The sequence below is a fragment of the Poecile atricapillus genome, chromosome 1 (assembly GCF_030490865.1).
Source record: "Poecile atricapillus isolate bPoeAtr1 chromosome 1, bPoeAtr1.hap1, whole genome shotgun sequence".
Classification (NCBI taxonomy): Eukaryota; Metazoa; Chordata; class Aves; order Passeriformes; family Paridae; genus Poecile; species Poecile atricapillus.
This window is the reverse complement of record NC_081249.1, coordinates 169,133,074-169,146,271: the sequence shown is the minus strand read 5'-3', so window position 1 is coordinate 169,146,271 and position 13,198 is coordinate 169,133,074. Positions and strand designations below refer to the sequence as shown.

The window sequence follows — 13,198 nt, the reverse complement described above, 5'->3', positions numbered from 1 at the left end:
TTAGGCTATGAAGAAGCAGCTTTTTGTGTCTTTGAAACATGTGGAGAGGTTCAAAATACACAGGGTCTCAGTGATCCATCCATCTGAAAAATACCGAAAAATGTCTTGAGGGAAAAATATGCAATAACTGCAGAGGCTTAAAAACAGATTTTTGCAATGAGTAAAATGCCAAATTCAAGCCCAGATCAAGAAAAATTCAGAGTCTGACATCTGAAAACAACTTGGGCAACAATGGGAAGGATTTTAATCATTCATTGGTTTGAGAAAAAAGAAGAGCCTCTTTACTCAAAACTGTAAGTTTATGACAAGATTTTCAGTTTTGTTTTGTTTTTCATGAAGCCAAAAATGCAAATCTAAATCTTTATAAGAGACTTTTAAAGAATATTCAGATTATCTCAACAAAATTGAGACTGGCAGTGATTGATTGTCCTTGACTGCTTGAGTCCCGGTTCAGCAGAGAGCTTGGATCATCCGAGAGGTGCTCCAGAGGAGAGGGACTCTGGTGCCCAGCAGAGCCCACAGCCAGCTGGTGCCCAGCATGAGCTAAATCCTGCAAGGGACCTTTGCTGCTTTATCAGGAGCAGTTTCAGTCTTTTCTCATTCCTGACATCTGTTGTTTTATGGGATGAGGGGAGTGCCTTGAGGGCAGCCCGCAGTGTTGCTGTGGCTGCGATTTTGGGAGGAGGTGCAGTGGTTCCCTTTAGGCTCCTTGCCTGGAGTGCAGTTGACAGGAGAAAATGAAAGGTGACTCCAGGGGATGGTCCAGGTCTGTGCTTGATACTACACCCATACCAACATCTGCTTCCCTGGAGGAGCTGAGGCAGCATTCTGTAGTTTCGCCACTGGCACCCCTAATAAAGAACCCTGACCTTGGTTCCAGTGAGCCATGATGGGCTCCATTAGTCTGTGGCTCTGAAAGTCGTGGCATGCAAGCCACAGACCAGACTTGGGCTTCTCCAAATGCCAATGGCTATAGCTCCATTTGGCTTTGTTAACTATTGAGCTGCATTTCTATTTGGGTTATAGGCTGTGATACTTGGATCTCTCAGCTGTGCCAGCCCATATTTCCTCTTGAGCAAAGCCTGCCAGTTGTGTGATGATAATTATACACTGCAATTTGGTTTGAACTGATTATCTGAGTCTCCTGTGAGTTATGGGCTTGATATTTCTCTGCAGATCTAAAACAAGAGGACAAAAATACAGACATTCTTGAATATTAGCAGTCTACTAAAGTTCCCTATCTCAGTTGCTACAGAGAATGGAGAGGTTTGAAACCTGCAATGCTTTTATATCCTGTACCCCACTGAGATACTAATAAGAGTCTTTTTCCAATAATGATTTTACATGGTAAAATCTGCTAAGCCTCTTACTGACTGTCTCCTACCTTTCCCAAAGTTTCAGCTTCCCCAAAAACAGAGAATTCCAGTTGTCACCAATGCATCCAGGTGAAATCTGGTTGCCCCTCCAGCTTCTATGAACACAGATCATGATGTGAGGGGGAAGTCAGAGCCTAGGCCGAAGTGGGGATCCTCATCCCTGTGTTACATTTGTGAATGGCTGAGATCCAGCCATGGCACAATGCCCAAATGCATTTCCAATTCTGCATAAACTACTAAAAATAGATTTACTGATGGATCTGGCTGAGGCTGTGCCTGTGACCTGCTGGCTGAATGCTGAAGTGGGAATCAGGAGGTGTCTTGACAGACCCTTTTCCTCTAAAACCTTTATCACCAGTTCAAGTGATCCCCAGATGTGCTGCATGTACAACAGGGAGATGAACCAGTGTAAAGGAATTTAATCTCTCCTGTTCCAGAAGGCTCATATTATTGCATGACATGAAAGATGTTAAATAGTTTTAATCTCATCCCTTTTTTTTTCCTTATTTGCAGAGTTCTTTCAAAATCAAATACGTTGATTTTTTCATTGCACTCTTATGTGTGTGATTTCTGACTTGCCTGATAAATGCTGCTGAAGCTAATGGGACTCCTCACATATACTTAAAGTCAGATATGTGCTTTGCTGGGCTTATTTTTGCTTGAATATGTCTTGTAGTGATAACTGCAATTACTGAACCTTAATTCAATTATTTGCTAGCTTCACACAGTGAAATTGCCCATCCCTCAGATTGTTGGTGTGTGAGACACTAAAACATGAATTAATGAGATAAGGGGGAAATGTTTGTGCAAGGTCATGTGGTAGGGGATGTTCTCTGGTGCCTGACAGGGCCAATCACTTGTGGTGCTGTTGTGAGAAACAGGGGCCATTGCCCCGATGCCCCTGAGAGCTGTGCAAGGCAGGTGCTTTTCACCACCTTCTGCACCTTTTTTGAGATGTGTTTCTGCTTGGCTTTAGCTCAGCAAAATATCTCTGCTCTGCTGTGATACCTAAGGCTACCTTGGGCCGGGTTTTAGTTGGAGCTGTGGGCACTGATGGTGCTGTTGACCCGCAGGTGTGGTTAAATGTAGCTGTGAACAAGAGTAAGGTGACCAAGCTTTACCAACTGTTTGGGGGGATCACTGTGCTCTGAATCTGGATAGTAAGATATTAATGTTTGTGCAGATGTGTTCTGCAAGGCTTCATTCATGAGTATAGGGAAAGGGGTTGAAGTTGAAATAATGATATTGTCTTACCATGTACTGCATGTAAGGCCATTTGGTCACCTGTGGTAACGATAGAGGTTTTTTTCAAGAGGATAAAATAACTGTATTTCTGTTAAGTTTCTACATGTATAATGTTCTTCTGTTCCCTTCTAGCTGGCTGACTGCAACAGCTTGCCACGAAATTTCAGTAAGGTAGAGAGGGCTAATGCATCCATGAGCAGCTTTTTGGAACTGGGGAGTTGCCTTTTAATACTGCTGCTGGTTGTTTAGGGGTCTAATTGCTTATTCTTTCTCTTGCTAATGTTGGTGATTTACATTTTTTCATCACCTGAATGTATTCAATATGCCATTAATTTATTTTTACTTCCATCTTGTACGATGCAAAATACATTGGTTAGCAAATATCTGTGCTTTGGCCAAGTTCAAGTCAATGCCATTTGTCTGCATGAGGAGAAATGTGCACTTCTAAATTGCTACAGGAAATAACAGAGAAAGGTTTTGAGCTAAACCTTCCATTTAATTACTCAGTTGCAAACAATGGGTTGCTGAGTGTCAAAATTGAGGCAGTTTCAATTACTGGAACAATTATGGTTTAGAGTATTGTTGCTGGTAGGTTAAGAATCTCTATTGCAGTGACAGACAAATAATCCAGGTAATGGGCAGTGCAAGAGTCCACAAAGATGAAGGCAGCCTGACATATTGGGTTGAAATAAAACCTTTTTTTTTTCCTCTTCACAAATGTATATAATCAAAAGCCAAGCTCTTAACAGAGTTTTCCATCTAACATCCAAGATTTATGGTGTGAAACTAAAATCTGAAGTAAGAATGATTTTATTTTTTTTTTAAATATATATATTTATAGACTTTTCTTTCCCATATAGAGAATTACCCACATCATAAGCCAAAATCCTTATGGGCTTTCATGGTCAGTGTGTGATGCCCTTGCCCTATTTCTGAGGACCAAGTTCACTCTGATGTTTAAATGATGGCTGAAGGAAATCCTGTGCTTTGTAAAAGGGGAGGAAGCTACTGAAAAATGAAAATTGCATGTCTGTCAGAGGGCTGGGTGATGATGTGGCATAATAATTTGTTCAAAGAAAATCATCTGAACTGGTGTCAATAAGGGGATGTTTCTCTTGTCAATATTGAGTTCCTTGCAGTATTCCTTCCCATCTAGCTGCATTTCATGCTGTTACATAATTTCTTCTAAAGTTACGTTGAAAGCAGATATATTAATACATTTAAGTGGTGCAGTATGTAATCTGCTGTCTCTTGAGCTTAGTGCAAGTGGGTCTGCTTTGTAGGAAAATGAAGCTGATTATTATAAACCCTTGGAAATGACAGCCCTTTGGGAAGTCTGCTGTCAGCGACTCGTGTATGCTTGATTCTCTGTGTTCTGGACACTTTTTGCCATCCCTTTATACTCCCCAGATGTAAACAAAAAGGGCCTCTCCACCTTCTGTTCAGTGCTTTGTTGTGTGTTTTTAAAATGACTTGTGAACCAGGAGAGAAAGTTTTGACAATGCAGGGGGTTAGAAATGAGTTTCAAGGAGGTGAGGAGAGCTGTGGTCCTCAGGTGACTCCTGACCTGCAGCAGAAGGATGTGGGTCTTTATCACATCTACCAATGTCCAGGGGTGCCTGGGATATGCTCGGGCACAGAATGCCCATGTTTAGACATCCCAAGTTGCTCTCAAATGACCCCACAGCCCATGGGGAGAAGGGAAGCTGTGACCCTTTGTGAAAGCTTTAGTGTTTCCACAGGGCACAGGGTCAACCTGATCATTTATGATTAAACACTTTTTTTAACCTCTTTTCAGCCTTCATCTGTTACAACTTATGCAAAATGAGAAAAAAGTGTTTTCAATTAAAAGCTTCTTATGTAACAACCCTGTTTTGAATGCTAATTCATGAATTACTGGGAGCTGACAGTGCTGCTTCTTAATTTTCCTCAGTCACTTCAGAACATAATTCTAATTGAAATCATTTTTTGTTAATCTCTCATAAATGCTGGGAACTTTCTGTCAAGTAAATTTCTGCCTTTCTCTATTTAATTTATGTTAAGAACAGTCCATTTTGTTGCATCAAAGTATTTCAGAATTAAATATTTGTCTTCTTTTTTCTCCCTTCTAGCAGAAGCAACACTGAAGGGTAACAGAAAAGATAATTTGTCTGACTTGTCTCTAAGTTTTCAACACTTTATCTTCACAGTTGGTCCAACATGGCTGCAGCACTGACCTGAATTTACTGAGCAGAAACGGAAAGGAAAATAAATGTTTCTTTGTAGTACTTTGACCTTAAAATACCACAAACACTATCCATCTTCTTGTGTTATTTGTGTTATTTTTCAATTGAACCACTCAGCACAGCAGGTCAAAAAGTCAGAGGCCACCATTTCTTTTCTTTGCTAGCAGGACAGAAAGCTTTGATAGGAACAAGTGTTTGCTGCTTTTTCATTGTTTTGTCTTGGGGTTTTTTTGGTTTTTTTAATGTAATTTTAGTCTTTGGTAAGCACCAAGGCTTTAATTTCTATCTCAAATGTTTAAAATTATACATTATTTGTTATGGAAAACACCAATTTTCCACCCATCAAATTGCCTCTGTAATCAAATTGCTTCTGTTTTCTACACAGAAGAAAGTTGGGTTTGCAGTCTATTTTTACTAAAAAACTTGATTAGTTGGCCCTACTCTTTTCTCATTGGTAGTAGCCCAAACTCCCTCCCCTTGGGAGAGGCATGCCCATGTCCATTTGGGCTGGCAGAGGCCTTGGGCTTTGCTCCAAGACTGGTATCTTCTGGGGTCACTCTGAAGTCCTGCCGAGTTGAAAAATTTATCAGTAAATGTTGTGTCATTTTTTCTGAGTACTGAAGAGTGATGGTGTGGGGATGGCTGCTGTGGGGTGTCAGTGCTGGCGGTGTGTGGCACGGTTTGTGCTGCAGCTGCTGGCTCTGCAGCCTTGTCCCCGTGCTCATCAGCTGGGACGGGAGGCAGCGCCCTGGACAGAAGTGCTGAGCTGGACCGAGGGCAGGCCTTGAACTTTTGTACCACTGTGAAAGTCAGGACTTTTTTTGTTTGTTTGTTTTTTGTTTGAACTGTGGATGAAACTGGGGTTTGAAAAATATCCACAGTAAGAGAGCAAGAGCCGCTCTGGAGTAGTCAGTGGGCAGTTGTTGGTGTTTGCTGGTGACAAGCGTGTGAGTCTCCTGAGCTCTCACTTGGTCTCCTTTGCTGTGTCCCTCTTTCTGTCTCTGCTCCTCAGCTAAGGAGACTTTTCCAATAAGTTCAGTTGAGACTGTGTGCTCCCACAGAGTTTTAGTTCAGAAGAAAGTGACTTTGCTGATATATTCGTTGAAACTCCAGAAATGTGAAGTGATTTTACCTGAAGGATAATTTATTATAGATATGTTGCCCATTAGTTGAGATAATCTCCAGCAATGATGATGAACAGAGATGATCAGGGATTCTACTTTTAAAATGTCTTTCTGACTAGAAAAGCAATTTGGGATCCACTTACATCTCAGTAATGAAAACTGGGTAAGGTAATAAGAGATTTCATTTTGTGAGTGAATTGACAATGCAAATACCAAGATTTTTAATTTAGGTTTAAGTGGAGTAATGGCTACTCATTCTGATGCATCATTAGTCATATTGCTTTTTAATGAGGGATTCACTTTCTTTCCCTGGTTAGCTCTAACACTGATAGCAAAGCCCAAGGAATGTGCAAATGTTTAGGGAGGTCTTTTGAATATGTGTCACTGCACCATTTTAATTTTAAAAAAGAAGAAGAAGTTTTCTTGTCATAGAAAGTTTTCTTTCTATGGTAAAAAAACCACACATTTGCTTTTAGTACAGGGAAGATAAGTAGTGCAGGGCTGTGATTGGTAGCCTGTTGTAAAAAAACACAAGCAATTAAAGTAAGATACATTCCCAAGTAAATTCTAGAAAATACAAAACGAAAATTGCATTGAGTGGAGGGCTCATGAAGGGGACTGGCTTTATGACAGACGGTGGGATGAAGAAGTTTACTCTGCCCATCTCTGACAGGGATGTCTTATAAATAATGGCAAGTGAAGACTGTTTTTGCCCTTACAAACCCACTCTGCTCCAAACACCTTGTTCCTCTTCTGGATAGATCTCTGCTCAGCATTTTTATTTCTTAGATGTCTTTTCTTTTTCATGTCCTTTTTCTTTTTTTTTTCTCTTTTTCCTTTCTGTTCTTTAATTAAGAGCTTGTTTTGATGTTCATTGAACTCAGTGGGAATCTCTCCATCAAATTGAATGCATTAGATCAGATTCGTAATCAGCAGCCACTGAAACAACATAACAATAGTTTTGTCACACACTAGTGCAGTCTTAAATGGGATTTGCCTTAAAAAAAGCAATAGAACGAATCCATTATAAACACTTGTTAGAGCAGAGTTTTGACTGTCTCTGTGTATTTACCAACACAATTTTAACAAATTTAGGCCAAATTGAAATTAATGCAGGCTTTTTCTCCAGGCAGGAGCATAGGGCAGTTAATTAAATCAATTTAAGCTATCAAATTTAAACTATATTATATTAAATTATTAAATTATATTAAACTAAATTATATTTATTATATGTATATTAGTGACACCAGTATGATACTGGGTGTTGTCTGGACTTGGGTTTGGTTGTCTTCCTTCCTTAGTTGGGCAAAGCATTTTGACTTTCTGTGAGGTCAAGCTGTAATGTGATGAAACGATGGGGAATCCAATGTAGACCAACCCATTTAGATGTGGGAGCAAGACAGCAAATATTACTGGGATGCAAACAAATGTCCACCAGATCTCTCTTTCTCAGAACTGTTTAGAGGTTTCTGGTGCCCCACAATCATGTGGCATCTTGCAGGTCTCAGTGTGGTTTGCAAAGTCTGGGTAATCCATGGGCTCTAAACTGCTGAGGCAACACACACTCTTCTGGAGCAGGGACTTCAAGGAGATCTGTGACCTCTGCGGTCTCCAGCACAAAGATACAACCTCACTTTTTGGCTCTGCTGTTTCACTCTGCTTTTCCCTTGGCCACACAAGTGCCCCTTCACCACGGATGTCGGGGGGAGTGCCTGAGCCCCTGAGCTGACAGCTGACAGGAGTGGGTAGTGAGTGTCAGGACCTCTCCAGGAGGTCTCCATGCGCACTCGAGAGTGGAGAAGAGGTTTCACACAGCAGGGCCATGGGAGCACAGCCAGCCAAGGTTAAATCCTTTCAGGAGAACCACCAAGAGACTTCACATGCCTGGGACACTGCCAGTAAACTAAGAGTCTTCTTATCATCTTCCCTTGTGACCTGCTAACCTTTCTCTGAAATGATATACCTCCCAGGAATAGTGGAAACTCTGTTTTGCGGCAGTCACTTTTCAGCTTCAGAAGGAGTTATCTCCTTCAGATCTCTCTCTCTCTCTGACTCTCTGTTGTGAAATGTAAAAGAAATACAGGGCACATCTTCTCTCTTCGTAAATTCAGGGGAATCCCAGATATCTGATATGCTGAACTCATTGTGTATCACTTGCTTCCATGTGAGACACAACAGTTCCCAGCAGATTGGGTCATACAGGACTAGCATCCATTTCTCATTATGGCTTTCTTGAGAACTGCCCTTCTCTTCACAGCTTATAAAAAGAAAGTTGATAGGGTGAGGACTCCAGAATGGTTGTGAGAGCATTGGGTCACTGTAGAAATTTTAACCTAAGAAGACAATATTTTGAAATAAAACCAAAGCTAAATGTCAACTAAAACAGGCCATGTATACAAGAAGATATTTCTGACAGTGATAGAAAATAATGTATCCACTCAGAGTGCACCAATTCTTCTCTTTGAGCATGAAATGGAAATGAACTTTCAATATTTCCAGAGATCTGTGCATGACAACGGTCTCCCAAGTCTCCATTATGTTCAGGCCTTTGCGTTACTGTGGGATTTTTATATACAATTGAGTTGATTTATGAGAATTCCTGTTAAATTTTATTGCTCCAGTGACTTTTCTTTGGTTCTTTTGAAGTAGAAAACATTTCTATAGCAAATGGGAGTTGAAAGTCCTAATGGAGCATAAAAATCTGAAAGGTCATGATTTTTTAGCTTTAAAATAGAGGACAGTGCACTGCTTGATACTCTTAAAAATATGAAAAGTTAATGAGGATGCTTATTGATGATAAAGATAGAATCTTCTCCCAGACCTTTGATTTTGGCAAATTTTGACAAACAACACTTGCAAATTGGCTTTTTCTGGGTGCACTTTTATAAATGATAAACACTTCTCATTCTTCACATTTCAAGATCACAGAGAGAGTTAAAAGCACAAGGCAGAAACTTTGTCCCAGGGAAATGATTCAGTACTCCTAACACCCAGTGCTCCTTCCCCTGTGAGTGCAGACTATTGGCTGTATTTATCTGGTTTTCAGGGTCATGCAGACTACCTTCATTTATTTGGCTACTATTGGTTAAGACCTGTGAGTGCAAGCAAATTTGTAGCCAAATAAGAAACTGTTTCGGTCACCACACATTTTGCAAGGTTAGGTGAATCATAGTAGCACTGCTTATAAACCCTTAATATAGAAAATGTCTCCTGGTGTGGGGTTTTTTTGGTGTTGTTTTTTTTTTTTTTTTTGGTTGGTTGGTTTGTTTGTTTGGGGTTTGTGGATTTTTTGCTGCTTTTGATTTAATCTGAAGTTTTAAAATTATTTTTTTATGTGCTTATTAACAAATGTTTTTATTGAGCATGTAGGAACTTAGGTAAAACAAAAATTCCTTCCTGCTGTATTACTTAATGTAGCAGACCTTGAACAGTTCACCTCCAGCTGCTTGCAGGTGTTTTCTCTAGGACTGGACATGGAAAAAGCATTTTATTACAGTGTTCACTGTCACTGTTGGTGCAGGGAGAAGTAATGAGAACAGGTCAGGGGACAGATGCAGTCATGGGAAAAGCCAGGACATCAGGAGAGGCACAGTTTTCTTTCTTCTCATTAATATGGACTGTCCTGTTTTCTGTTGTCCTTGCAGCAGTCCAGCACGGGCGACCTGAGGACTCTGAGGAAAGGATTGTCCCCGTACCACTCTGAGTCACAGCTCTCATCACTGCCACAGTACCAAGACGCCCTGCAAAATGTAAGAGATATTTCCTTACTGTACAGGCAGAGCCATGGGTTTCCCCAAAAGTGGGCATGGCTGGAGGGGGCAGTGAAGATTACAGGGAGCTCTCCCAAGTGATTCTTCGCCCTGAAGCTGGTGTTGCCAAAACCTGCAGATGCTGGGAGGATGGGGAGCCCCTGGAACATTAATCTTTGCTTGAATTTAGTTCACCAGCTTCCCAGCATGGGTTTTCAGTCAACTGACAGTCACTGTTGTGAACCTTTTCAAGCTAGGGTGAGTCTCATTACACCTGCACCTTCTTAGTAAATGCCCTGTGCCTGCAGTAAAAAAGCTGATTGTGGATGAAGCTTGCCAGGTGTCTGGCAGTGCGTGGACAGGGTTGTTCAGTAAGTTCTTAGGTTTTTCTGTATCACAAATGAGGTTTGTGTTTCCTAAGATTTGCCTGCATTGCTTCTCAAACCACAGAAGAATCTTGACTAAAGCCTCTTGCATAAGATGGAATCAGTGCTGCTGTGCCTGGGCACCCATGTGCCAGGCAGGGCTGAGAATCCTGAGCCCTGCCAGGTGTTTGCCTGTCAGATGTTTCCCTCGCTGCTTGGGCCTCTGCCTTTGCATGGTATTGTTTTCCAGATTACAGGAAGAGTGTAGAAACAGTCAGAGAGTCCTGGTGGGAGTGGGCTGAGAGTGTCATGAATGTGAGCAAATTCCTGATGGCAGCACAGCTAGAGAACCTCCCTGCTCCATGTCTGGGACACTGGTCAGCAGAGCTGCATGTCCTGTAGGACCAGGTGTGTGTTGGCTGCTTGATTGGGAAATAGTAATTAGTGTATCTCTTACAGCTGTAAAGAAGGGCACAATAATGATTTAATAAAGTTTGCATAAATAAAACTCAAGTATGGAAGCATATCCCCTTCCTATCTCTGCTAAATGGCAGGATGGATGGAGATGCTTCAATCAAAAAAAGAAGATAAAACTGACAATGTGAATATTCAGTTTTCTAACTTTGTGCCCCATGTATAAAGACAGGAGACTTTATAGGCAGCGCAGAGAGACTTGAACCTGGAGATGTTTGTCTGGCTGTGCCAGCCTTACAGTTTTGGAGATTTTGCTTTGCTTCCCTGGTGCTTAGACTTTTGATCCCCAGCTTTGTTCCAGCTTGGCCACAGTGAGCCCGTGCTGGTTGCCCCAAGGACTGCTGCTACTCATGATTTTACGTTTGTCTTGTCAGTCAGGCTAGGATACATCCAGCAGCTCTCTGCAGAGGAGCTGTGCTGGGATGGGAGCTGGCAGGAGAGTTTTCTGCTTGAGCATTGGCCCCAGCATCTCACTGGGGCTGTGTGAGGGCTGGTGGCAGATGGTCCTGCCTGCTGGAGCCCTTGCTGGCTACTTGTCCCTGTTTTCTCTGCTTCCTCAGGGAAGAGATGGCACCTGGCATTTATGGAGAGGCCTGGGTGCTGTGTGACATTCACTTTCATCTGTCACCCTAGCTGTGTTCCACCTTCTTTGCAGGAAGCTGATAGAGAAAAAACAAAAACAGCTTTGGATCCAAATTCACATTGTCTGAGATACTTATGTAGCCATTTATTTACTTATTCCTACCAAAATCCCTTTGGTTTGTGTCTTGATGTGACACACTGTGACAAAGGACGATGATCACAAATTCATGCAAATGTTTTTGAATGACTTGAGCATGCCCAGAAGTGGACATTTAGATGTATCTGAGCTTTTGTGTGGCTTTTTTTCATAGACAGCAGGCATGGGTGTGTGAAAAATCACTCATCTTTGTGCCTGCACAAGCTTCATGTGGGTGAGTGATGGACAGTTGGTGTCAGCTTCAACATCCGTTCAGGGTTTTATCATTGGCACTGCCCGTGCAAATCTTTGGGAAGTTCCTCAGCACATCCCTCACTGTCACACAGGTAACACACCAGCTCTCCAGGGTTCTGACATAGCCCAGTTAATGACAGCTGGGTGTTTCCAGTCCTGGATCAGGGACACCTGTGCACACTCCAGATGCAGAAACAAAAGACAAAGTTGCACTCTGTGTGTTGGGCTTCATGCACATGGGTAATTATGGATTTGCTCTGTAGTTGGAGTGGGTACCAAATATCCAGGAACAGCAGTCCTTGGGATTAGTCTGACCTACAAGACCCTGGCCTTTGCAAGGGAAGGTGTGATATATCTATTAGCTTGAACTGATAGCAGAGTGGTCAATCTTTCCAGCTCTGGGAACTGCCACCCAGCATCATTTCATGGACTACCAGAGCTCCCTGTGTCCTTTGGGAGGTGAGGGTGATTTCCTCTGGCTTGGACTCGAGAGGAGGCATCAACAAGCTCCTGATGGGACCTGCCACTTCCCTGGGATGAGACTAAGCTGGATAGGCTGGCTCCAATTTTCCCATTGCCAGCAGCCTCCAGAGCTGCTCAGTCCCATGTAAGTTGGTGTCCCAGGCATGAGAGCTGTCTTTGAGGTGCCTGTCAGCCTGCACTGCTGAGGACTCTGTGCCCACCTGGCATCTGGGTGTCATGGTTTAACTGCAGCTGGCAACTAAACCCCAGCCAGCTGCTTGCTCACTCCCCCCTCATCCAAGGGGACATCCAAGACCTTGCAGCACAGCTGAGGATGCACGTGGAGGCCAAGGCATGGCCCAGAGCTTGCACCTCTTTTTTCTTTGGCCTCTTCAGGGGTGCCCTGGCTGCCATGTGGACACATGTTCCCTGCAGACTTTCATGTACCTGCCTGCTGCCCTGTGGCCGTGCCACAGGCCCATGTCAGTGCCCAGGATGAGAAGGTGACCTGAGGGCTGCTTATGGTCCGATGGCTGAAGGTACCATCACCTTGAGAAGCTCATAGACCTGCTGCCTGGAGGAACCATTTATGCACAGTGGCAAAGAACACCATCATTAAACATGAACCAGCTTCTTGCTAGCAGTTGGAGCTAGCCTGGCTGGCTTAGACTTAAAATCTGCTAGCAGTGTTCATGTGATTTATAATGGGGATCCAGCCTTTGGTGGGAGTAATGTAGAGATTTGTAATGGAAATACTAAGGCCAGTGTGGATGAAGTGTGGGTGGAAAAGTGTGTGAAAACTCCAGCAGGAATTCTAGAGGAAGGGATGCTTTGGCTTGTGCTGATGGCCAAAGATGTGACTGGCAGCAACCAAGTGGGTAAACACCACAGGATGTGTGGTTTGTGTCAGGACTGGGAGGTCTGTGCTGTGATAAGGCCACAGCACAGATGGCTCATCAGCAGAGGACTGCTTCCCTGATAACGGGAGCGGTGTCACACCATGATGTTTCCTCCTGTGGTTCCAAGAGGAAGGAGCAGATAAGATGACCAAAGTGATGGAAAGGAGGCAACAGGCAGCAGATTTCCTAGGGTTTTTGGAGGGTGAGTAAGCAAGATGCTGAGATAAAGATTGGCCTGTAATAACCACTGACTCCAAAGGCATGTGAAAAATGTGTCCCAGAACCCATCTCTGCTGTCAATGAGGA

At 42.8% G+C, this 13,198-nt stretch overlaps 1 protein-coding gene across 3 annotated transcripts in view; it reads left to right on the top strand.

Annotated features, from left to right (window-relative positions):
• Nucleotides 1–13,198, top strand: part of CCDC85C (coiled-coil domain containing 85C) — a 110,128-nt gene that overhangs the window by 74,051 nt on the left and 22,879 nt on the right. For all 3 annotated transcript variants that reach the window (XM_058829365.1, XM_058829366.1, XM_058829367.1), the window contains one exon: nucleotides 9,615–9,719. In XM_058829365.1, coding sequence (XP_058685348.1) covers nucleotides 9,615–9,719 — 105 coding nt within the window. The remainder of the gene's footprint in view (nucleotides 1–9,614; nucleotides 9,720–13,198) is intronic.